This window comes from Pseudomyrmex gracilis, unplaced genomic scaffold, assembly GCF_002006095.1.
Source record: "Pseudomyrmex gracilis isolate BER0280 unplaced genomic scaffold, ASM200609v1 scaffold_42, whole genome shotgun sequence".
Taxonomy (NCBI): Eukaryota; Metazoa; Arthropoda; class Insecta; order Hymenoptera; family Formicidae; genus Pseudomyrmex; species Pseudomyrmex gracilis.
In genome coordinates this window covers 798,544-826,233 of record NW_018020626.1, presented here as the reverse complement: position 1 = coordinate 826,233, position 27,690 = coordinate 798,544, and the positions used below count along the sequence as shown (strand labels likewise).

The window sequence follows — 27,690 nt, the reverse complement described above, 5'->3', positions numbered from 1 at the left end:
TATAAACGATCGATACGTCTTTTGCAGCACAATGATTCTCTTGCTTCGCGTACGCGTTACGTAACATACAGAACGGCCGATTTATAAATCGGATAGAGTCGATCTCTTGTCGTGGTCGCGCGCGAGGAATTACGTAGGCGTCTACTCCGGAGACTTCAATGCCAGATACGAGGCTCCGCGAGCGCAAAGCAAAGCGCCAGATGCTGATGAAGCCGTAGCCGTATCTCTATATCCCACTTGTACGTATCCACGGCGAGGCTGATCTTTTTGTGTTGACGCAAAAAAAGAAAAAGGACGGCGCAAAATTGTCGCTCTTCGATCAAGCCGCTTTTATCTTGATCATGGCGAGCGGGGAATAGACCTCGGTCATTAAAATTAAAATGTTGCGATTTACAACGTTGCGAGAGAAAATTTAAAGATATAAACTTTGAAAAAAAAAAAAGAATTATATAGCAAGAGGATAATGAGAAACGCAATATAACTTTCGCGCGCGGTTGAAAATAGCGAAATAAAATTGCAAAACGCGTGTGATGGTCGCCGGCATTATCGGTCACCTCGAACGTTTCTCATCGACGGCCTCAAGATTCTCTCTGTCGTTAAAGATTCTCGGCCGTTAAGAATTTCGGAGACCGATGGGGGCACAAACGAGTATTCGCGAGGAGAACCTTGCTGTCCACGGCCGAGGCATCCATCGGTCAGCTCGTATTTTCGGAGGTCAGTAACCAGAAGAGTTGGAAGCCGCGCTCGCGTATGCTGTTTGTGAGGAGACAGTAGACGGAAGAAGAGGCCTACGCGCGCCTGTACACACCAACGAGGACAGAGGAAAATTATACGAGCGAAAGACAGAGCGAGAAAGAACGATAGAAAGAGTGAGAGACAGAGAAGAAGAGAAGTGGGACGACTCAACAGACAGGGAAAAAAACAGAAGGAGAGACAAAAGATAATTGGTGATGATTTTTCGCGATCTAGCAAAGTGTGATTTATAAATTATATTTATTTTCTCTTCTCTTCTCTCTCTCTCTCTCTTTCTCTCTCTCTCTGTCTCGACCCATTAAAATTGAAATAGAGCGAGAATGAAAAAGAAACTCGAAGAAATCAATGATGACGTAAGAGACCGAGAAATTAGAAAAACACGAGCTTCCACGGAAGAAGAGAAGAACGGCGTGTCGAGAAGAGAACTCGGAGCGAAAAATGAAACGGGCGACGAACGCGAAGGAAGAAGGCAACGACGATTCGAGAGACACAGGGCACGGTGATAAGGAGGACGAGGAAAGGGGGATCCGAAACAGGCGAAAGGTATATGAGAACGAGGTGGAGGAGGTAGCGGAGGAGGAAGTGGAGGAAGAGGTGCAAGAGGAGGTAAAGAAGGCGAATGGCAGCGTACACACGGGAGAGAAGAACTCGATGCCTGAAAACGGGGGTGGGGAAGAGTACCGTTGCTCCTGTCGATGGGGAATGCCGGCACAAGCCCGCACGAACGAAACGAATAGCCGCCTGTGCGCCTTGCGCGAGTAAGTGCTAACACGGGAGAGAGAATCAACAGGCAAGGAAAGGCGGCAATGTGAACGCGGAGAAGAACGAACGGAGAGAACGAAGAAACGAGCGAACAAACGTAACGACGAACAAACGTGCGAAAGGAAGAAGTAGAGAGAGGCAACGCGAGGTGTTCACCATAGTGCCGTAGAAAGAGAACAGAAACTCTTGCTTTAAGAGTCAGCCCCATCGTGATCGTGGCATTGCCTCCTCTTCCTTCCTCGGTCCCCTCCACATACGCACAACACATATGCATCCGCAACCGCGATACATGCGGCTTACCTGTGTGGTCGGTCACACACACGCGCGCAAGAAGATTCACCTAGACTCACCTCAGCCACTTCTGATACCCGTCAGTTGAAACCACGCGGCTTAGCACGGTGTACACGACCGTGTACGTCAAGGACGAAGCGGTCCTCTTCGACTGCCGAATTAAGAGAAAAAAAGAAAAGAGAGAGAGAGAAAGAGAGAGAGAGAGAGAAACAGCGCGAGAGAGGAGAGAGGTCCTAAAGCGCGCGATTACGAGAGGGCCGCACTCCCAGTTCGACCGCCACCTCGTGACCGGCAAACACGCCGCGCGTTTACGTTGAAAACAGAGTGTAGAAAATACTGAACATTAGTGACATTGAGAAACAAAATATCGTTTATTTTCTAGTTAGTGTCAAGAATTCGTAGAACCAATTAAGGATTGTCTACAGTGAACAAGTAGTTGGACAGCACCGGATATGTCAGTGGCTTTAATGTGTGAACTTTGATAGTTCTGTCGTGAGAGGATTCATCGTCTTCCGGGCAGACAGGAGTCGCACAAAGTGAGTTTATAGTTTTTTTTTTTTTTTTTTTTTTTTTTATTAGTCGTAGAATTATAATAATTTGGAAAAAAATTGAAAGCCAAAGTGCACAGCTCCACTTTTTGTAACTTTATAGTAAATGCCACAAATTAATACGTCGCGCTTACACTTGCATCGTGAGTATATATTTTTTCGGTGACACTACAATCATAATGAACTTAACCTCAGACGTAGCTGTGTCACGCGTTGTCGTAGACTTTAGAAAAAACTAGAATTTACAATTTTTATTTTACATGGAAGTCAAATAACTTGTCGCAACGCTCTTTTGAGATCTTTTTTCTAAAGTCATCCTAAAACTCACATAAAAGAAATAATTATAAATAAAGCTATATGTAAAGTTTTTTTTGGGATTTTATAAAAATGCTTCTTCTCCGAGAAGTCAAATTCGAGATGATGGTCCAAAAGTCACGGCCAACTGCCGAGTATGTGAAAATTACGTCATTTTGGAGCGAGTATAAAGAAAATCTATTTGCTTCTGAAAGGCAAATTTGAGTTATCAGATCGTGAGCTATGCATGACAATGGCTATGAAATTATTCAACGATTTCATAACGATGAAATCCTTGAACCATGTACTTCCTATTAGTAAACGATATTGCTTATCGAATACAGTTTTCGCATCAATTCTCTGTAAAAATCAAGTTCTCTCGGAATCTGTTGTCTCGAAATTGTAAATAAATAAATTCTAGATACGTATAGAAGTAAAATGTGTTTATATAATAACATTTTACATAATGAAATTTTTCAATGAGTGTTTGCGATTAATATTATCAATGCAAAACGTTGTTTTACCTTTAATATTTGTTATTGAATATTCATAGATATATAACTAACTGATGAATAAATTGACTGCAGTCCACTAAAGTCATTAATTTAATTAATTTGTACGTGTCAGAAAGCAGAATTGTCTCAATTCTCTATGTACGTGCCAGAAATCTGGTTCGATAGAAACATCTCGATTTTTAATGTCTGAAGTAAATCTGTCTTAATTAACATTTAATAAACATTTACGGTTTTAATGAACATTTCTGAGAGACATGTTTGATATCTGAATATTAATTAATCAGACAATTAAATATCAATGAATGTGGAAAAAAGAAGAGAATTAAATGGATATTTTGTTCATTCGATTGGTCTAGAGTATTCAGGAAGTAAGTCTTATCCACACATCTAATATATTCCGTCCCTTCAATGACGGAGATTCGCATGTTTGTTTTTTATTACATTCAATTATATTTCATTATCATTGCAGTATAACTTAGCAATATGGCAAATTAAATTAATATAGCAGACAATTATCGTCGAATGATTGGTCAACAGCAAACGCTTTGCTCACACACGTGAAATAAACTCGAGCGTAATATTCGTCGTCACGCTTATTGCTAGCGCGCGTTCGCGAGTTTATCGGAAAACTGTTACATAGTCCATACGGATTGTCATAAATAAATCAGCTATTGACGACACGCGCCAATCTGGTTAAACCGCATTAGCTCGATTATTTTTATAGCCGCGCAATTACGCGCAGTTAATAATACGAGAATTCACGTGCCAATATAAATGGAACTGAAATAAAACCGAATGAATTTAGCCGCAATACAACGAACGATCAAGTACGGCAATTACGCAATTTTGCATAACGGTCCGTCGAGACGCAGGCCGCGGCGTCGACAAAGCACGCCGAATAAAACGGCGAGCATAATCGCGCGGAACGAAAATGAATATATACGAGGCAGTACTGAGTACTTTGAACTCTTCGATATATATGCGTTATGTCACGGGAGATGCTCTTCGAATACAAAAAGTCTTTCTTCACGCTTGATCTTTCAAATCTCCTTAACGGCACCAAGCCGAAAAAGTGTGAAAAAAAAGTAATAATACAAGCAGAGTCTTGTAAAATATAACAATACTCAAAATATATTTACTGAGAAAAATGATAAAGAAATCAGATTTTACAACAGCCAGTATCACATTCCGCAGTTTATCAATAGCATCATCTAAATTGTCTGTCGTAACAAAACTACCGTTAAACGCACATATTCCCTAATATGACATAACGGTGTCCCGTTGTGGTTCCCCACTTTTTCTTCGACCAAACGAAATTTTGTCGACACCGTAACCGACCGAGAGAAACCTCGGCTTGAAAAAATGATAGTTTTATTTTTTCAACAAAATTTTATTCCACGATAAAAAAAAAAAAAAAAGAAAAGGGCAGGAAGAAAAAAAGATGAGAAAGTGGAAAATTGTTCAGGCGTCAAAAGGATTACGAGATATAAGGGAAGCCAAGAGCGGAAGTCCTTTGTACCCATGACCCGCGTTTCCTTTCGGTCGTTGCATTGAAAAGAAATACGGAGATTTGCCACTATCGAATGTCGTACTGCATAAATATCGTTAAAGACAAAAGTGAAATGTCAATAATTTAAATTTAATTTTAATTATCAGAAAATGTTATAAAGTTACGAAATAAAAGAAAACACACAAGTAAGTAATTACATTAATTATTCTTAAAAAATTTGCATTTATTAATAATTTCATAAGAGTTACCTAAATTATAAAAAAAAAACAGAAATATTGTATTATTGAAAATATAAACGCAAACTCTTATTGAATGAATTAATTTACATGTTTCTAACTTGATATATGCAAAAATGCATGAGCAGTTTGCATGCATAAAAAATTGACTGGTTGTTCGCAAAGGCTACGTAAATTTAGGAAATATCATTAAGTGCATTAGGAATTTCCCATTTTCGATCTACTTACACAATTACGAGTAAATAGATTTCGTACGTAATTGATTCGCGTCTGCTCTTCAGAAAGAAGAAGTAGTAAATTAAGTAATTACATTCAATCGGAAAAGAAATCTCCAGAAATCTCTTTCGATTAAAGAAAGTTCCAGAATCTTTCCTCGTGATAATGCGCTTAATTCGAGCTCAGAAGCAAAACAAATAATTCAATGTACAAAAAATATAAAACTTGCATAACTTTAACATAATTTAGCACTGAATTACACATACTGTCTCATCCGTATAAAAAATTCCTACGTACTATATATTTTTGCAGCATTTCTGTACACGTAGAATTCATAAAACAAAAAGATTTTTTTAAAACAAACCTGAAAATTTTTCTCCAGATGTTTTGAACATTCAGTGTGTGCGCAATAGAAACTTGTTCAAAATCATCACCGATCTAGCATTGTTTGTTTTTGTCATAACATTGTGATATCCAATAAAACATCCTGCAAGCTCGAGGTCGCAGGACTATAAGGATATCTCTTCGAGATGAGCTCGACCGGTACCGTTTCCTCGCGTGTTACAGGATAAGTGATTTTCGATTTTGAGAATGGCACGCCGTGAGAGAGGATAATGACGCCTGCAGGTGCCTACTAATGTGACATAACGGTATCCGCAGACCGCGGTTCGTATAGCCGCGGTCACTGCGAACTTGCGTATATGTAATCATTTTGGGGTGGGAGGTAGAACGGGGGGAGGAAGAAGAGGTGATGTTGAAGAGAGAGAAAGAGACAGACAGACAGAGAGAAAGAGAGAGAGAGAGAAAGAGAGAGGAGAAACAGAGAGGAGGGGACGGTCGATTTATTGGAACGGTCGTTGCACTTTTCGTACGGGGGGGCACTGATCGAAAAGATCCGTACTTTCTTGCGCGTCCGCGAAGCGGCCGAAGAGATCCACAGATACTCTCGTTCCTCCATATCGCTCGATCTAATCCAATGTTTTATTTATTGACACGTCTTCTATCATCGATCGCCAATTAAACGGCAACGATATACCGTTACACCAAGAGAAAACAATTAATTTTATCTTTATTATCACTAATATTGTTATTACTAAAACATCACCAGAACAAGAGGAGAATATTAGGATCGCAACGGTGTCTTTAAAATGGTGCGAATACAAACATATATAGCACACACACCGTAACATATAAGTAGAGATATAATTAGGAGATAATTTCGCAGTTAAAACTTCCCTCGAACTATTTTCGTGAATTTATCATGATCGCTTGCGCGTCTTATCTTTTAATGGTAATTAATTCGTCTGGCGTCATATTTTGCAACGGTGTTATAATCTAATCAACGGGAAATCGAACTGCGCGACGCGGCTTTCTCCGTCTTTAGAAAAAAAAATCAAGGGTGGTCGATGACCGTGTCGTTCCTAGGTCTAGCCTAGATTCGTCGTCTGCCGCGGGCGAGCGGCGAGGCTGAAAGTACCGTAGCGCCATTTTCCATGCAAAAATTGCGCTTGTCCTGCGCGATTCCGCGATAATACACACGCCGAACCGTAAAGTATTACGCGCTACCGTAACGATGACCGGCCGTCGCTATGTACCGGGTGTCTCGTTCAAAAAACCTCTCCCTTTCTCTCTCTCTCTCTTTCTCTGTGTATTCCACAAATATACTTCTTGTATATATAATTTAATCTTATAAATAGCGTATTACTTATTTTGATGACGGGGCAAACAAGACATTTTAAATCGTCTCGGTAAACTTTAAACTTTAAGAATATTTTTTTATTCAGTATGAATAATTAAAACTCGAATTAGAAAAGAAAAGAAGTTTCAACTATAAATTAAAAAGAAGGTTGAGAATTTTCAATTTGCTAATATCTTGTTTTTTGAAAAAATTTATTATAATTTATTATAATTTTATTTATTATATTTTTTACGTAACGTTTTAAAAATATTTACATTAATTATTTACGGAAAATATAATATTTTTATTATTACTACTGTAATATTATAGTTGTTACTCTTTAATATATTTTACGGAAGAAGATTTTCTTGTTCATCATGAGGAGATCTAGCGGCCGACACGCCGAATTAGTGCAAATTTTCTCTCGACGACCGGAGTGCAATAAACTCGTCCTGCATTTTCTGTGTGGCGCGCAAGCTAGACTCTTCGAAGTATTACGCGGTACCATAACCCCGATTATGTACTGTCTATAGGGTGACTCCAAAACACTTGCTAGACCTTCAATCACGCATTTTAATGCGTGATTGTGATGTACAATAAATTATACGACAAACGTGTTCTATCTTTTTTTTTTTGCTTTCTCTCTTTCTCTCTCTCTCTCTATATATTGAAACTCGGAAGTGTTACGTTTGTCTATACCGAGTGCCGCTAGATTACCCATGAACGAGCGGCTCTAATACGCGCATGATCAGTATGTCGAGATAAAATTCAGAAACAATAGGAATTAAGTTGAATTCGTGTCGACCGCGTTATGGAGACATGACACAGCTAACAAATAAAAATGCGCCGGCGCGATATGTATGCAGATAATTATGTGTCACATCCGTGAAAAAAATCAATGTTTGTTAAACAAACAACAGCGCAATCAACATTTTTTATCGAAATGTAAAACTTACGTCTCTTTATATTTGTTTCTATTTTTATTCTAATCTTCAGATATTTTTCTGACGAAATTTCTGCTCCGCTTTCAATAATCCATATAGATAAAGTCGAAAATCAACGGCGACGTTCAAAACAATTTGTCAATCAATTTTTTTCCTTAAAAAAGTTTACTTAATATTTACTAAATGATAATTGGTAAAATTGAGAAAGACCACCGTTAATTCACGGAGCGTTAACGCGATTTTAAATTTCTACAAATATATTTTTAATATTCAACATTTAAAATCTTCTTAGTGAATGAACTCTTATAGATTTGTTCAAATTTTCGAAAATTTTAGTGTTTACAAACTTTTAATTAACATATTTTCTTGTCGAGATTGTGGAAGGTTATCAATGAAAACGATGAAAGTGTTGCTTCTTTCTATTCGCAATATGAGCCAACTCGTCGATGGCCACGGCCGTGTGCAGTCATTATGCCGCGCTTCCTCGTTCTCACTTACCCCGCGGCTCGCGGAATTCATCGCGATAAAATTCTCATCGCGGCCCCCGTGCGAAGCACCGCACCTCGGATCGTCAGCATCTCGGAATATGCGCGAGCCAAGTTATACGAGCGTGTTTATCGTAAGAACGTATCGCTAAATCCTTGCTTGTTTACGAACGGAGATCTTGTTAAGCTTCCATTCCCGCGTACATATCGTCAATTCAGTGGCAAAATTGCGCGCGAAGCAACAAATATTCAAAAGCCACGAACAAACAATTTTGTTCCCCGTACAATGACGTGGGCACATCAAGAAGTATATTGTTAATCAATGAAGGATTTTATATTTCTATCAAAATTCGCATTTGATAAAAATATAAAATCAGTTTTATTATTCTAAGAATTAAAATTACAAACCAGGCCAAATAAATTTTGTATCAAAAAACCAGAAGATTCTTTAAAGATTGTAAATTTACCGACGAAGACAGAGAAGAGATGCGGCTACTTTTTCCTCCTCTTCTCACTCATTGCAAATTCACGATCTAGATAAAAATTAACGTAAATCGCGGTAGAAAATCGAATTGCGGAGGTCAAAGCGCGCGTCGAGCTTCGAAGTATCACGAGACGCGCTCATATACCGGGTGTCCAGCGATGAGAGGACGACATTCGAGAGGATGGGAAGGAAGACTTACTCGGCCGCCGAGGAATCGTGGCGCTCACGTATACAGGAGGCTCGCGAGGCGAGGAGTCAATGACCGTTCTACATTGACGCGTTGCGCCGGCCCGAGTGCCGGCTGAGTTGAGTAAAGTCACGGCCAGCCGTCAGCCGTGAGATTCCCTCCCTTCGCTTCACTTCGCTTCGCTTTAGCCTTGCTCTGGCCGGGCCGAGAGCAATGGCGACGAGTGGCGCGCGAGTCCATTTCTGAACTCCGTCACTTTTTCCTGTGCCGCGCGCACAAAAGATAAAAGATGCACTGGAAAAATCAATTTTCCAATGCGACCACGCGCCGGTAACTCTAGTCCCATATAAATATCACAAAAGATGTTCGACAAATAAAATTAGAAATATATAATAACCACGTCAAGAATGAAATACTTTTTTTTTAAAAGAAAAACCGATAGAAGAAGAGAGATTAAAAAATAGAAAAAATGTAAAATTACATAATGCCTTCTATTTGAAAAAAAAAAGATACATATCCGGGAACGCATCGCTCGCGCGATCTTTTTTATGTCAAGATTTTAATTAGCGCATCAGGTATCCTATATTCCGCGAGTATAATTAAATTGATTATTACTGATGTATCAAGGTCGCGCGCGCGCGCATCAATGAAAGGCGGCGATAGATTGTTACCGGCAACGTTAGCCGTGGGATGAGAAATTCAGTAACGAGATCCGCGGAAATTCTTTGACCGTTTTGATTTAATAACGAACCGTCGCTGTCGGTGAGAAGGCGCAATAAACGCGCGCGCTATCTTCTTACGAAACTTTCAGATTGTATAATATCGTATACTCAATTCTCTATTATATTCTTAGTAGAAGGCAAAAGGTAAACACTCGCCGCTTCTTGACTCAATATGTATATATATATATATATGCACACTTTATCTGCGTTTAATGCTAATGCCCGCCACTTGCGAGTCGCCGAATTTAAGGCGGATTTGCATTTCGTCGCTTTCGTTTGCGCGCACCTCCGCCGGAGAAATTGTCGACGACTTTATGTTGATTATTTCATCGAAGCGAACGAACTTCTACCAAAGTACTTATAGTTCCCCGCGCATAGTTTCAAGACGTGGTTGCGAAAATTCCGCAAAAAAAATGCGGGAGAATGCGGCGATAATTAAAGTCGACATAAAGCTCGCAGTAAAGCGGATGAAATGATTGTATGATCCTGGCTGCGACTCGCGAGTACGCAAAACCAGAAGATTGCGAAGCAGGAAGCGATCCCGTAGGAAAATGCGCAAACGACGCTCGAGCGCAAACCAATTGAACGGTATATAAAACGTTTAAATGTTTAAAAGTGTGTTTTAAAAAAAAATTACGTTTTCAGCGTAACGTACAGTGAAAATTCACGAGAGTGAATTTTTCCAGAGAAAACGAATTCAAGTGTAGCTACAAAATCGCATAAGCGAGATAACTTAGATGAGCGTATTCGGCGCAAAATGTATCGTCGCGAAAAAATTTGCAAGCGAGGTATTGTGCCGTGCGACGAGATATTTTTTTCGTAGCGTGAATTTACCTACTTTTCTCGGCCGACTGCCGACTTTTTCCATGCTGTCAATGTTGAAAAGTTAATCGTCCGTCTTTCGAGCGGCGCTAAATTTAGTTCGTCAGGCGATATGCCATGTAAATATCTTTTACTCTCACCATGGCTATAAACGTATTTTACTATCGCTACGCTGCGCCGAAGGAGGTACACTTACCTAGAAAGATCCTCATAGAATTTCCATTTTCTTAAGTACTTGCGGACGTATAAGCGGGTGGACGTAGGGAGCGAGCTATGATCGATTAGCAATTCAAAAAAGCTGCGATTACAATGGGCAAATAGGATTTCGAAAAAAAAAAAGTCTACCGTAATTCCACAAACGAGCGACGCACTCCAAAAGTCATTTGCGCGCATTTCACTTCGGTTCAATTCTCCGCTAAGATTAAATGTTCTTAATAATGCTTTCTTTCTCTTTTTCTCTCTCTCTCTTCAGAGAAAAGCAACTTCACTAACATGTGAACAAAATATTTTATCATCTACTAACATATTTTTTTATAGATAACTCTCCGAAGAGGAAAACTTATTCTCAAAAAGTGAAAACTATCTCTTGTTACAGTTGAAACGGCGGATATTTATGCGAAAAAATTGTTCAGACGAAATTATGGAAATTAAAACATTTTTTTAAATCGCGTCTAGAGTGAAAATTGTATTGTAAAGATATGACCGTGACTCGCTTCAGTTAACTGTCGAGTTATGTTACACTTGCTAGACAATTAGCCGAGGCTGCCGACCGAAACAGGATACAGCTGAGAGCTGAGAGAGAAGAAAGAAAACGAAGAGAAAGAGAGAGAAAGAGAGAGAGAGAAGATACATAGAAAGATTTGAGGATTAGGAAAGATTAGACGCGCAGGAGCGCGTAATTTTCGCATTTCCTGATTCTTCGACGAGAGGCAAAACAGGCGGAATTATTTCGCGCGCACGCGTGTGTGTGTGTGTGTGTATGTGTGTATGTACCACACAGCGCATTCGAATCGCATTAAGCGGATAATATAGTCGGAGTCTCTCTCGGCGGCGAGTTGGCGCGCTCGTTCGTTATATAAGGTGAAAGGGCGACTGACATTGACATTGAAGTTCCGAGTCGTTCAATGCGGAAACGCATAAACTCCGTTATTTAATCTCTTTCGCAACCATTACGGGATATATCGTTCTATCGGCGTAACGAAGCCGATTACACGGACATTTTCCGCTTTATCAGCAATTATGAAAGCGTTGTAGTACGAAGTGAGCAAGATAACAATTTCCACGGATGATTTCTTCGATCAATTGACTGATTCCTTCGATCAATTGACATCGCGATTAATTCTTCGATATTTCTGACAAAATTTTACCAGAGAAATTTTATATTAAATATGACTTTATATACAATATAACATATTTTATATTATCACGTTTATTAATATTTTTTAAATAATTTTTAATTTAAATCTAATATTTTTTTCCGCTCTTAAACGACGTTTCTACAACATCCATGTTTTTTCCTGAAACTTGTGATATGATACTTTAATTTGAAAAAAATTCACTCTGGCTCACAAACAAAACGACCTTAAAAGTCGTATGTATACATACTGATAAACTTTATTTCTTTTTATCTACCTAACACGGAGTTTCAAGCAGTGAGATTTTTCAGCTCATCCGATCGAATACGTTGTTGTCGCGCTTCGTCATTTTTGCAGAAAAAAAATGTCATAAAAATCACTGCGAAGTGTGTGCGCGCACGCGATGCAAATTGATAAAAAGACTCAATTTTCTCTCGCGTCTCGATGCTCTTCCCGCGTTCGATAACCTCCATCCTGAAAGCGAGAAACGCGCGCACGAGATATAGAAACACTTGACCTGCCTCACTCTCTCACGCCACGTCGCGTCGGGCACAATACTCGAATAACCCGACGCTCTTATCTGTTCGCGACAATTTCTCCGCTGCGACGTACTACAAGCTGCCACCAGAGTCAGTTATCAGAGAGATGGTCTCGTCTGTGTGTGAGAAAATTTTATAACCCGGTTGTGTTAACCACCACGGGAGCGCAAATATGCGCTGCACGTTCAACCGAGTATATACGACGATTACATGTCCTGAGAGTTTCATCCGTTTCCTGTCGCTTGTAATTCTTATCAATATCTTCCACAATTTTTGTCTCATCACAACACTTTTTCTAGATTGAATCGTATAAAAAATATATTCTTTCTGAAAAAAACACACTTAGTTGCAAAATGCAAAACAATAAAACTGCATTGTATATTTAATAAACATAATATTTATCAATAAAACTATGTGGACTTTTGAAAATTCGATCTTTTCCGCTCCTAACTTTTGTTCTACTTCGCTAACCGCGAAAGTCAAATATTCTACTTTAGCTAAGACGGAAATGCATCGACACCGGGCACGCATCTGACCTACTAACTTTATTCTAATCAAGCAGTTGCACACACTAGTGACTATGCAAATTCATTAGTGCCACGTACGTACAACGTGTCGATTGTTGTGGACAAGCAGAGTTCTTTTTTTTTGAAACGTAAAATCACACACATCTCGTGATGAGTTATTATCGTACGAATAAATCTATCGTTCAAAGCCTGAGAAAAAAAACGATTTGAAAAAAAAAACAATTTACATACACACAGGTGCCATTAAAACATTGGAAACAATAAATAAAATTAAGAGTTATAATAAAACTCAAATACAATCGACACATTTGGCATTTTTTCTTTGATCTCTTCTCGCGACGAGACGATTTCTCAATTTGCACAAAATCTTAGAAAGATAAGAAAGAAGGGAAAAAAAAATGCAAGGTGCTCGATTGGCAGCGCGCCACGACGCAGCGTGAACGCGCGCAGCCTTATTTCGGAATGAGGATGCCGTGCTGGTGTGCCGGTTAGCGCGCAGCACGAAGTGTGCTATTACAAAATAGGTTATGCAGCGCGCAAAGAGAGTCGGGTTCAACAACCGGCGAGAACGGTGAACCGTGAGGCGCGCAGTCCGGTAGCGAAAATGATATAGCGGTCGTCCGTGACTGTGAGCCCGCTCGCTCGTTCGCTCGCTCACTCGCTCGCTTGCAAGTAGAAAGACGCGCGCTGTGGTCAGCCATGAGCGGCCAGAAGCCGGCGGCCGACCACGCTACGCGTGATCACGTGTCCCCATTGAAAGCCGCGGTGTACGGGCCGACGTTGAGTCGCACTACTCGTTGAGGCCGGCGGCGTTGTCCGTTTCCACTTGTACTTTTGCGAAACGGTGCGACCGCCGCGGGGGTCGATGTACTCGTCCGGCCAAAGGAGATCAGTTTCGGCGTGCTCTCTCGCAGGAATTGACGACGAGCATACGGAAACCGAACGGAATGGCAATTTGTCATGTCCCGAGGCGGTGTGATTTTGGATCCCATTCGAACGACAGAGCCGCCTTTGACTTGAAAAAAAAAAAAAACAAAAAAAAAAAAAAAGGACAAAAAGAGACAAACTGGAGAAAACGCGGCCAGCTGTAGTCAGGATTCATTTTTCAACTTCGCAACAAGTATATATCGCGTCTCCTACGTAGTTAAAGAAAAAAATGTAATTAATAATAAAACATCCGTGTCACAAAACACAGGTTTTTTTAGAACTGCTTGATACACGAGTACATATAGTAAGTATTTCCTGAACGAAATGCACTCGGGAAGAACGTCGAGAATAGCGAAGTGCATCTTGTCTCATTTCCATCATCCGCTGATCAAACGGTGTTTTTCTTTTCTTATACCATTGTAGAGAGAGAGAGAGAGAGAGATCTTCGCGAAAGCAAAGTGCACGTAAGAGCAGCGCGGATATAAATTACAGACGCGTCGCCCTTTGAACTAAACGGTGTTTCCTATTTCCCTAATGCACTCGAAAAATGTGAATAATTCAGCATTAAAATCCGTTCGTATAAATCAAGTAGTCCGGCAAAAAGCTTCACGTTTATTTATGAAACAATTCTTTTCCAGGTCATGAATATATAATTCGCGCACTTTTGCGTTAAATATAAATCACGTTCTATATTAACGCAAAAACACGAAGATATCGACCTTAATTTTTAACGTGTATTGCTGGTTTTGAAGTTTTCTGTTGTAAAAGAAAAATCCAGAACTCGCAATACCTCGAATTTGTCTCAGGTATATCTGAATATTCCCGGCGGTGCAATGACTATACGACTTAACGTCTCGAGTCATCTCTTGTGCCTTCGCGTTACATAAGAACCAACGAACACACGTCGGTGTTGCCTTTTTAAGGCACATCCGCGTATCATACACGAGAGCCGCAACGACGTCGCGCGCGATCATCCAAAATACATTGCATACGAAATATCGTACTTCGGTAAAACTAATTTATAAAAATAAACGAAATGAACTAATGACGAGCGAGCTAATTCTCACCGCAACAAATTTTCGCTGCACAAATCAGTTTAGCTGAATCACTTTTAAGCAAATTCGCCGTTGAAATTAAACTATTTCACGTATTAATATACTTTTTCTCTGTTACTTCTTCCTCTCTTCGCGTGAAATTCACGTGTTACACGTATTAAAAATAGAAGACACAATTTTAAAATAAAAGTGATGATATAAAAAAAAAAAAAAAAAAAATGATTTTTATGTATACTACGAGTTCTCTCTGTAATCCTCCAGAAAGGAGGATTAAAATACATCTTCGCGCCGAGTTCGAAGTGTAAATTTGCAAGAGTGCGTTGCTCATACGCGCGCGCGTTTACTTACATAATATGCGTGAGGAGAAAACGCGCGAGGAAGATCCGGAAGAGGTTTGTGATAAGGAGTTGGAGATAAGCGGAGAGTCGGCCGTCTCGAGCCGCCTTGCCGAAAACGAATTCGGTTTTACTTTTGGCCGCGCCCGCTGCTTCTTTCTCCTCGCCGTGCAACGGTGCTTTTTACGCACCTGTACACGCATAGACTCCCGCGTGTGTACATTGTTGAGAGGTCCCCCCTCTCCTCCCACGTTTTACCTATCGTCCTCGTGTTTCACGCGTTTTACGATCGTTTGACAGCGGCACATTGTACGTACCTGTACGGTACCTTCGGTACATACACAAGACGCGGGTATATGTACAGTTAGGCGAGTGACGCGCGGCCGTCCGTCCGTCGGTTCGGTTTCGATGCCGGAACGTGGCAAGTACATACGCAGGGGCGGATCGCGGAGACGCGCGCGCTAGAAAATCATCCACGTCATGTACATCGCGCGCGATCTTATTCGTCGCAAATAAATATAGCGAATACCGTTTTGTGCGCTCGATTTTCTTTGGCCGACGCGTAACGACGGCTTTTCGCATTCGACACCGCGCGTCTTTACTTTCCACTTAAAAAGAAAAAAACAATAGCGGTTCTCTTTCCGCAAGTATCTTGCATTGTTACACGTTTATTTTATCGAGAATAAACGTACGCAAGTAGAATGACAAACTCTGTTTTTTTTTTTTTTTTAAATAAAACACCGAGTTTGCAGAGATTATACATTGCAGTAAAAAAAAAAAATAGTTGTAGTATAAACAATTTGAAAAAAAAGTTAAAGTGCATGAATGTGTGTTAATAACATAACGTTATACAAATGCGCGACGTGCGATTATTTCTAGTCAACATCGTCATCGCGCAATCGTTTGCGGAAGATTCGTCACGAGAAATCGTCGGTGATGGGAATACCGCGAAAAGACATTGCTCGACGCGTGATCCTAACAACGGGAATTACGCAAATTTGCACGCGTTATAGTTCGTTCACCGGCGCGCGACACTGTCTCACCGTCCGCTCCTGCGGCCGTACATATACAGGGTGTCTCAAAACCGCTATATATCTATCACTTTGTTTGTACACATCAACTAGAAATTGAATCTGTATAAACTTCTACGTACGTAATCATTTTCGAGTCTTATACAACGATAATATGTCTCAGACGAACGTTCAAAATGAATTATACGTTTCAACAACATTCTAATCAGCTAAAAATCTCTCGTCACTCGTGTCCGACTCAAAATCTAGACACCGCGTTTAATAAAGAAAAAAATCCATCGAGAAAGCTATATGTGGACAAAACTAGCGACGATAGCTCCGGGACACCTTGTATACTATGCAGGCGCAAAAGGGGGGTCCCCCATGGGGGTATCGGAACCTCGTTACTCAGCGCACCATGCCTATGGTGTGGTCCAAGTCCAAGTAGACCTCCAAGTAGGACAACGACCGGCAGAGACCTTCTTTTAGATCCGTGGCGAGGAGAGAATGGAGAAGGTGCCGTGGCGAACGAGGAGAAAGAAGGACGAAGCTCGCTCGGTCGAGGGGTGGGAGATGGGGAGAGTGAGGTTGACCGTACGAGGGGGACGAGGGGAAGGCAATCGCGAACTCACTTTGCTAATTCACTTGCTCGTTGCTTTTCCGGTTTACATTTTGCTACCAGCCAGGTACGACGGCCTTTAAAGCCGCGCTCGGCCGACTGGAAAACAAGATTTTCAATGTTACGAGCGATGAATGAGAACTCGCCGAAATTAAAGCCGCAGATTTTCCGTCCGTCACTCCAAAAAGCCACTCCGCAAGAAGATAATATGGATCAGTTGGTAAAAAAACATATATTCTATACAAGATTATGATTATAATGTAACTCTTTGAAAAACCTAAAATATTGCGATTTCTATCTTCAAACTCGGAAAAATTTACGAAATGGGCACGAAACTTGAAAAATTCAACCGGATAAATATGTGATATCGAGAATTTTTGATGCTCTTTTATATCACGAAGCGTTTAAGAATGACGTTACAGAAAATCCGACAAAACAACGGAAGATTCTCTCCGTGAAATTTTTGACGTAACTCTTTGGACGCGCTCAGCGATTGCAAGTGTCACGAGCAGCGAGGCACTTTGCGGCGGAAAACTTTTTAAACGACAGGAAGCAGCGTGGCAAACTAGTGGTTCTCTGGTGCTCAAGATGCTAAATATTTCAGCGAGTTTCCTGCTTGATGCACCGTTATCGATAGGCGAGAGTACGAAGCGTTCGAGCGGACAGAAACCAGATTCGGCATCAGACCAACCGACCGCGGTAACGGTCTTTTATTTGCAGCAAATCAGGATGTGTTTAAACCTACCGGATAATTGATAGAGATCGAAATCCGCTTAACGAAACAGAAAATCAAAAAAAAAAAAAAAAAAAAAGTTCTGCGTAAACAAGTTTTTCCGCATATAATTAGAGATAACGAAGAATTAAAATTGTTCTCGAGCAGAAGTCATCGCGTAACAAAGTGTAATTGGCTTCACATTACGGATTCCTCGAACTTTCGTTCTGTTTCTTAAAGCGGGGGAAATTACGTGTACCACTTGTTCCGGCCAATGTTTCGAGTTAGCGTTTGCCGATTTCTAGCATCTGCAATAGCGAGTTGCGAAAAAGAAAAAAAACAATCAAAAACCCGGTATTCGGAAGGTCGGACAGCTGGTTAAGCAGGCGCATCAAATATTCATTTCGTGTCCTCCGCGGTTAAGAAAGGTCTGGACGTCTGTGTAAGAAGGTCGATGCTTCGCCGACTGCGCGAGAGGTCGATGACCCATAAGGCTATGAACCGGGACATGTTGCGTTTAAAGCTTTTTGTAGAAAGTGCTGTTACTCCGCGTTACTTTTGTATTAAAGTGAATCCTCGCCGGCCTGCCGCGGAATAATTTACCGTTTTTCGCGCGTAACTCGCTCTTTGCGCGCGTCGCGATTTCAATTATACTGTCCTTCAACTTGAACGGGCACCTATGCGAGTGCACATGCTGTTACCCGCGAGTTTATCAGCCCTTCGCGGCGAAATTAAAAATCGTGTGTTTCAAAAACCATATTTAAAATGTGTCAGATGTGATCTTCGAAAAATATTACAAATCTGAGGAAGAGACAAAAAAATTATTGATTAAAAAAGAAGTAGATGATTTTAGCACGTAATTTTACGAGTTTTTTTAAATTGCAAATTTATTAATGACGACTGCTAATTTGCTTAATTATACGTGCATAATTAAATAGTGCGTTTGTTAGATAAATTCGGAAATGTTATTCGAGAGAAATGAATCGCAAAGTTCGGACGATATAATTTTGTCCGAGCTTGTGTGTCGGTGTACACGTCTCGCGCGGCAAACAAATTTCTCTCCGTTATTCGCCGCAATCTTTACGCACACGCAATCCACTTGATAAACACGCGTGTATACGTACAGCCGGACGGTCCGTTATATACTCCTAAAGTAACAGTTACGAGTGCGCGGCGCAGCAGGCGCACGAAGGAAGAACGAAGCAACTTGCTTCGATCCGAATGGCTTCCATGGAAACGACGTTTCCGGTTCACATTCGGTTTTCTATCCGCGCAGTGGCCGCTATTACGCGTCTGATTAGAAACCTACGTGAGTGATGCGCGACATGACGCTGCCGATTTTCTGCACTTTTTTTCGCGCGCCGTTCTGCAGTATCTCGATTGCTCTTTCAATCGAAAATCGATATCCACCTATAGTTTTATAATAGAACAACGCTAAAATCTTGAATAAAATAATGTGAATTACTTCAAATTATATCATTGAATTATACCGTTAATTTCAATAGAATATGAATGAAATAAAATTATATTTCTATTGTAAATTTGACGTCCGAAATTTTATATGTAATTAGACAACAAAACCATATGCGCAAAAGATATTCTGAAATAAATAGATATTATTACTTTTTATGTGTGTGTGTGTGTGTGTTTCGCGCAGGCTAATATTTTTGTATTAAAGTATTTAACAAAAAAAAATGAATGCAATATTATACTAATTTAATTAATTTTTTTTACTTTAATGTAAATAATTATTCAAGTATGAATTTGTTCATATATAACATTATATTAGTGAATATTACTTTTCCGTTGCATTTGTTTAATAAAACTTTATTTAAAAAATTAAATAATTAATTATAATAAGTACAAATATTTTGTAAATAATACATTTTCTTTTATTTAAAAGTGGCGGATTCTGTTTTAACATACAAATTATTAAAAACTATATGATAAAATATATCTTACTTAAAGAAATTGTCAATCTCTTTAAAAAAACTGAAACGCAAATTCTAAAGTGAGATAATATTAAAAACAATTGTAACAAATTCGATTACAGCATCTGCAATGCTATTTGTCGCGTTAGCGTTCGGAGAGTTTCGCGTACGGGAGTACTGACCTACAGAAAACGAACTATGTATTCCGAAAGTTCGCAGGCGCCGATGTTCGACTGAGCGATTCGTGTGCAAGAAGCGGTCGTACCGTAGGAAATTAATATATCTGGTACACAGAGTCGTTCTCCTGCCGAGGAGGGAAAAGATCGACGACCCCGTGGAACGTATCTGGGTTAGTAGTCGTCGGCGATTCACGCGGAAACTTCTTTCGCTAGGCGGGACCGGCTCGCCATCGTGGAAATCGCGCTACGGTGAATCACATGTGTGTTCTTCCGTCGAAAAGTGAAATTCGGCATGAGCTGTCGTATCGCGCGTATGCCCACACCGAAATTTCGTCACACCGAAGGAGAAGGTCAACGGCTTTTCGTCAACAGTATAATCGCACCAGATCCTTTTTGATGAAGACGCGCACTTACTGTTAGAGCGAATTTGCAGTAGCGTGCGCGCACGTGAACGACCGACGTATTTACGCGACGTTCAGGCTCTTTTCTCTTTTTTCTTGTTTTTGCTTTATTTTATTTATAAATTCGCAATTTTCTTCGCGTCCGCTCGTGAGAGGAAAATTTACAGAAAAAGGCGCTTCCGTAAATTAATTAATTTTCTTCTCGCGGGCTGTGCAAGCCGATGAATTTTATCGTACGATCGGTAGCCACACAATTTAACAATCGGTCAAATGTAAATTTTGTAATGGGAGGTCGGAACAAATGCACGAACAAAGAGAGCGCGTTGGATTTGGAAAAAAAAAAGTTTCACCCGCAAATGAAATTCTACAATGTACGCGCGATTTCGATAAAATTTCAAATAAATCACGCGCAACCCGATATTCTATTAATATCGGGAACAGCGGCTAGTGAATTATAGGGAGTCAATATATCGCGGCGCTAAATCGTTCTGCGGTAAATATGTACGTATTTTACTTCTCCGATTGCTCTCTGCTGGAAACCCTTTTTTTCTCGGTGTAAATTCATTTTGTGGCGTGCGAGATACTAGTTGAAATAATGTCGGGAGGAAAATATATATTACATTCTCGAAATCTTGTTGTCACGCACATACACACACACACACACACACACACAAACGGATTTAAATGAGAGATCGTAGAAATGCGTGAGAGAAGCGACAACGCGACAATAATTCTGGTATACTCACAAATCCACGAAGAAAGATCGAGCTACAGAGAATGTTCATACTTCATGAAAAATTACCAATGGATCACTCGTTATAAAAAATATCCACGCTTTTTGCTTAAGTGCTCAAATTTCTCGCGAGCAACCGATTATCGCTCACGTAACCTTGCGCGATAAGATCGAGACTGGTCTTTCGGATTAGGGTCCGAGAGCTTCGAAGAAAGGTTCGTCGACCTTCCTTCTCGTGTCGATATGTCGACGTTCGTCGACTAATCGCGCGTTGATTCGAAAAGCCTCGAGTCGCGCTCGCGCGTTCTCACATAGTCGCAAGTGAACGGGGTTACCGATCTCGAATGGCCGTGACTCTGGGCCAGGGTCTGGGCCAGTCGGATTCCATGTACCCGGTGATCGCAAAAAAACCGATCGGGGATTTATATGCCGATGACGCGCGAACATTAAGTGTACCGTTGCTGTCTCCGCATAATTCGGAAATAAATCGCTGCGCGGAACGACTGATCAATTTCGTTCACGTCGCAATTGACCTTATTAAGTGCCATCTCTCGGTTAATTTACTCGATTGATCAAATAAGAGTCACGTATGTACCTGTACCTGATTTGTGAAAAAAAAAAAAAAAAAAAAAAAAAAAAAACGTTTACTGCGTGTGACTAAACACATTTATCGATATCTCGACGTTATTCTGACTCGACAATGAATATTAAATTATCGGACTGTTAGAGCATTTAAATGTAACACAGAGAGTTTCCTTGATTTGCATTCCTGCGTATTGTACGTGGTCGTCTCGCGCGCCAAGTCGTGAATGAGAATAGATGGCTGGAGGGAGGGCGAGCCCCGAGTCGGAGGGGTTAAACGGCACGTTCTCGTAAAGGGGTTACGAGAGGACGGCAGACAAGGAAGAATGCTGCGAGAGGGATGCACCGAAGAAAAACACGAGGACAAGTGAAAATAGTGCGGAAAGAGAGAGAGAGAGGAAAAAAGAGAGAAAGAGGGACGTATGATAATAGTAAAAAACTGGAAGAGAGTTTTAAGAACAGGGAAATATGTCTTGACCTAGATATGTATATTTAAATCCTACTATTAAAATCGTGAAATAAGAAGTAATACATTAATAATAAAACTATCTCTTTTTTATAGTAAACATGCTTATAAAATTGTTTAAATTGTTATTAATAAACAGTCTATCTTTAATTTTACTATCGAGAGTATACGTTTAATTGTCAAAAACAATTTCTTTTCAAAATCTATTTAGACACTCCAACTTTGTATTAACACAAGAATTGTGCACAAATATAGCTGCCACGATTGACGCGAGAATATTTTCCGATTTCGCGAAAATTTACAAGGACAACTTTCATCCAACTATTAACCGAACTTCCGTCGAAACTTTCACCAAACAGGGATGGTGCTTTAATAATCGCAAGAAGTTATCCGAAGAATTAAACTTCGGGTCTGATCGGCGCATGTCTCCTGTCGTCATCAACAGCGACGAGCAAACAAGCACTGCGACGACGGCGAGAGAAAGGGAGAAAGCGTTGGCATGGGGTGTTGGGGGGTAGCGCGCTGAGGGGGTTGGTTGCACACGCGTCGAAGCGGGTGGACCCGGTGGATTGAAAGGGGTAACAGGAGAGACGAAAAGGGCGAAATGCGATAAACGGCGAGACAAGGACGCAAGAGGGAAATGCACGAGCGAAAAAGAGGAGGAGGAGGAGGGGGAGGAGGGTGGTATAAGCGAACGCGAAGAGGGAATAAGTGGGAGGGGGCGAGCCGGGGTAGTAGACAGAGATGGAGAGTGGTGTACGGTAAAGCAAGATGCATAAAGGGAGGATTCGGGGTGGCGCGGACGGGTGGTGAGAATAGCAAGAGCGAGAGGGAGAGAGAAGTGGGAACCCGAGACAGAGAGAGAGAAAATCTCTGGCAACGGGTCGATCGAAAGCGCAGCGCAGAGAAATGCACCACCTCTGTGCTCTGGTCTGGCAGCTTTGCGGGCGCACCACCGCGTCCGCGTGCGTCAGAAAGAGAGAAAGAGAGCGCGAGCACGGGAGAGGGAGAGATGGCGAAAGAGGGAGAGAGAAAGGGACCGACGGAAGCGGAAGGGAGAACGACATATATCCGCCGACCAATACCAACGCAGAGGGAGGAGGAGGACGAGAGGAGAACCAAGCCGAGTCGCGTTGGGCTAGGTCAGGTCTACCCGAGTTTCACACACACCGCGCTCTCTTGCGTATGCCATCCCGCCGAAGAGAACCACACGAAGGCGGAGGCGCAACCCCTTCGTGAAAAAGAGGGTCGTCGCGAGTTTCCGGTTCTCGCGAGTGACTTCTCGAAAGTGGTTCTGCGATTTTTTTCCGAAAAACCCGAGCGCATCGCATTCGCCAATTACGCGATCCGATAACACTAGCGAGAGATCGACGCTGATCGGCACCGGAGATTGTGATTGTTCGGGAAAGCCGGTGACAGTGCGCGTCGTCGAATGACGCTTTTTAAGAAAGATGATACTGATGGAATTGTGCCGACTGACAGTGATTAATCGCGAGTGACGTGCGTCGTTTGGATCTTAAGTTAGAAGCTCTCGATTCGTGATCTCAATCGTGAAGGGGCAAAGGGGGAAGTGAAAGAAGAAAACTGAGAGAAGTCGTTTCGCGAAGGAGATTCTGGTTGCCGATTCGTTCGGTGGTGGCGAGAATCGGAGTTGTTGACAAACAACGAGCGCGACGACAATTCGAGCTGGCGAATGTCAGCCGATCGACGAGAATCGATCGCAATTCCCTTTTCTCAATGTCCTGATAATCGATAAGCGTCGTCGTCGTCGTCGTCGTCGTCGTGTAGGTGGCCGCGTAGAAACCGCCTAGGCCACGAGTGTTGGGGGCAGCGATCGGCCTTACCGACACGATTTACAATTCCTCGCCCTACGTGCGATCTCCGGGCGCGATCAGATCGGACGAGATAAATGTTGAGGGTAAACGGCGCCCTGCGTCGCTCGCAAGTGCGAGACCAGAAGGATCGGATCCTGAGTGCGATCGGGGCCGGCGAGATGCCGGTCTCCCTGAGGAACCACAGGATCACGTAAAGAGTGGCCTGCCGGCCCGCAACGGTTTTGCAAAACTTTCGCACCGCGCACGCACGGTCGCGCAACAGCAAAAGGAATCGCGACAGAAGTATCCTCGAAGTGATACAGGAGTGGTGAACCTATCCGCTATCTCTTGTATTCGAGGAACAACATAGTCGCAAAATTTGACCACATCCGATGCACCAAAAGTCGTGAGTACCGTAGCCGGCTCGCGACCAAGATGTTACGCGGTGATGTTTGTAACGAAGAAAGAAAAGAAAATACGATTTTTCAAATTAGAATATTACTGTATAAAGTTGAAAGTGTAGTCTCTTTTCAGAATCCAATATGGTGAAAAATACAGGGTTTCGCGATGTTGTTATTCCACAACGAGGGGGTAGTGGAAAACTGATCTTTCAAATATTTTTTTATGATTGAACGAGTACAGTGACGAGCACGTCATAAATAGATATTCAGGGTTCAAGTTGATTCAATGAAATATAGAAAGAGAGAGAGAGAGAAATGAGCAAAATTTACATCATTTTCGTTGAAACAATATATATGTTGCAACGCGTAACACGACCTACCAAAACATCGCATTCGTCCTTTCGCTGGGGATCGATCCCGTCGCGGCTTTCTGTATTTCTGTGTGCAAGGATTTTTTGCGTAAAATGCACGTTCGACGCACTGCATGGCATTCGAACATTTTTTGCAGCAGACATTTTCAAATTTTGTTTGTTTTTTTTTTTATACATATATTTCAATGGAAAAAAGGAACTTTTTTGAAAGAGATAAAGAACTTTGTTAATCATTAAAATATCAATTTAAGTAAGAAATTTAATTTAAAATAACATTTTAGAATAATATCAATTATAAATGTCATTATGTGAAATTAATTTCATTAAAGTCAAATACTTGCGAATTGATAAAAAAAAAATAATTGTCACATAAAATATGAATAACTGAGAAAATTGTACCTCTAAAAAATATGAATTAAATAGAGACTATGTGTTTCTTTATGTGAAACCATACATATCTCTTTCTTTTTAACAATGAATTTTTCAAGAAAACGATTGCAAAAAAGCCGATTGAATTAACGAAAAAGAATTAACGAGAAATCATACAAAGATAATAAAACGTATAAAGGTTTTAAAAGGCGTTTCTAGTAGAAGTGCATATGAAAAATTTATGGTTGCAATCTCATTGATATTTTGTAGAAATGGAACTGTTTCTAAAATTTATAAAAGTCACATATACGTGAAAAATTGGACCAATTATGTTTCAACAAGAAAATTAATCTCGGAGTTGCAACATTTTTATCAAAAACTCTGTTTTTCCGAATTTGAAAACGCAATAAAGCGCTTTTGGCCGGAAAATCGCGTCGAAAGCAGACACGAGCGAGCGGTTTGTGATGTCGACGGTGCACGATTTTCATGGAAATCGAAATCCACCGGGTAGCGAAAACCCCCGACGGGTGGTGGCAGGCGGGGAGGTGGACTTCGGAGTTTATGCCCCTGCCTCCCACCACCTCCTCTTTCCTCCCTCCCTCTCATCCCCTGCAGTCGATCAATGCGTGGACGGGTTTCACTTTCGCGGTGTTAAAGTGTTGCACCACCGCAAATTGAAGAGCGGCACCAGCGACACAATCGAATCGCGACTCGTTCAATTCGATTCGCCATTTTCCGCGTAGATTCCGATTATGATTTTGTGACTGAACATGCACAGGAAATTATTGATAATAATGAAGCTTGATGTTTCAATAACAGTTTGCAGTACTCTGTACATACACGGAATGGATTTTCGACGGATATTGAATCCACGCAATCACACTGTAAATTACATTGAGAACTGCTGAAAACGGAAGCGATCCCGGCGAAGCTAAAAGCGTCGCGAAAAATCGAATCGTACGATCAAACCGCTATTTGATTACCGATCCTTTGAGCTATTTCGACGTATATCTGCTATTTATTTTCATATTTATCGATCCGCTCGCTTCCGAAGCTTCGATTCAGGTTCATTGCAAATTTATCATTTCCTGAACTGGAAGTCCGACGAATAACGTCGGGCAAGAAATAGAATTGCGCGACACCGAGGCTCTTAATTATTCCTACGAGAACGATAGTGCCGATTACACAAGAGTTTTTAATGATGACGCCTGGTTTAATCGCGCTCGTTCTCGCTCGATAATAAAAATAAAAAAAGAAACGTAGTCCTATAAAAAAACAGCACGAGTAAAAAATAGTATCAATGACGAGACTTCGATTGTATATTTATTCAAGCGCAGCTAGTCGTTCGGAACACACAAGCTCGGTTATCAATCTGCCTTACCGAAGATCGTTAGCAAGAATCAAATAGCAAACGGAGACGTAACGCGCATATGTATGTGACATCAATGTATACGACGGGTTGAATAATATCTCGCCGAAAGCGTAAAAATTTCTAATGTATAATCCGCTTAAAAAGACACCCAATCTGTCGTTCGATTGTACGCGGGTTCCCGGTCACAAAGATAAATGATTTCCTATTACAGAATTGAGAAAGGAAAATATTTTTAAGTTAATATCGAAAACGTAGCTTTCGCGTCAATTGAACACGTGACAGAGTCCTATTTAAAGAAACATTTCACACGTTAAAACTTAGAATTAAAACATTTCGTTACAAAGTGTTTAAAAATTGCGCGAAATCAAATATAAGATTTCATTCTCACAAGAAACAAAATGCGTTTGTCAAAATAATGTTAATATTCAAATTACGCGTTATTTTATATTGCAAAAAAATATTCTCGCGCGGACTTTCCGATAATGAGTGAAATTAATGTTTTCGTTGGTTTCTGTTTTTACAGAGAAGGATGGAGGCCAGCGAGTGGGATCACGCGACCTTGAGGGAGGAAGAATTCGAGCAACATGCCGTATATTTGGTACCGGATGTGGCGGCATCGCCAGGCGATACCAATCGTGCGGAGGCGTCCTTGCCGCGGAACCTGGTCCTCAAGCCCTCTCAGGCCCTCAACGATGTACGTTCTTCTGCAAAAGAATCCTATCTCGAGACCTCTTCGGTGAGAGCTGCATGTGCAAGTCGTCTTGAGTTATTAATTTCTCTAAGACATTATCTAAGCACACATAAAAGTCGCGCAAAAAGTCACCCGTTGATAAAGAAAAAGATCGCAATATTGCTTTTTAAATAAAAAGTGCAATCGAAAAAACTTGACGATATAAAGAGCTACTATAAGAGACAAATTGTAATTTGCAATAAGAATTGACGAAAGAAATATCTAAGAGACCGTGGCGAAGAGCAAATAAGAGAAGGCGTTGGCCGGACGAAATCAAACTTGACCGAGTGACGAGGCTAATTAACTTACGAGACGTGACCTAGAGGCGAATCGTCGAATCGTTACACTTTCCTCAGCGCGTCGAGGAATCGAGAACGTTCGGTACGGGACTGTTGCTCGAGAAGCTTCTTTGGCGAAATGTTCGAATCGTGGGAGTCAAAGAGCGCGTATCGCAACGATGTAATGTATCGAGAACGAGAAGCGCGCAACGAGCTAATCGACGTCCGTCCGTTCGTCGAGTTTGCGTTTATCAAAAGAAAAACAAAAGCATCGAAAACACGCGCCGATCTAAAAGCACCGAAGAGTTAAATTAGTTTTGCCCAAACGGACGTTTCTGTGCACCAATAGGCGGATTTTCTATTCTAACGTGAGCCGAAGTGAAAATAGGTTTTTATCTTCTGCCGCGCGTTTTTTAACACAACGCCGGAATATAGATAGAAAAACGAACGGCGAGGAATATCGAACGGAATAAAACAATGCGACTTTGCCAATCACTCGTCATTTATGCACGTTTTGGTAGCTTTTGCGATCTTTCC

The 27,690-nt window shown here is 41.1% G+C and overlaps 1 protein-coding gene across 3 annotated transcripts in view; it reads left to right on the top strand.

Annotated features, from left to right (window-relative positions):
- The first annotated feature begins 751 nt into the window (after window positions 1–751).
- Window positions 752–27,690, top strand: part of LOC109853066 (PR domain zinc finger protein 1) — a 33,594-nt gene continuing 6,655 nt past the window's right edge. Inside the window, exons 1-2 of one of the 3 annotated variants that reach the window (XM_020424801.1) lie at window positions 752–2,342; window positions 26,669–26,881. In XM_020424801.1, the coding sequence (XP_020280390.1) occupies window positions 26,675–26,881 (207 nt within the window). In that variant the 5' untranslated portion in view covers window positions 752–2,342; window positions 26,669–26,674. Of the gene's footprint in view, window positions 2,343–23,955; window positions 24,039–26,668; window positions 26,882–27,690 lie in introns of those variants that run through there. The other 2 variants (XM_020424803.1, XM_020424802.1) reach the window with 2 other exon arrangements.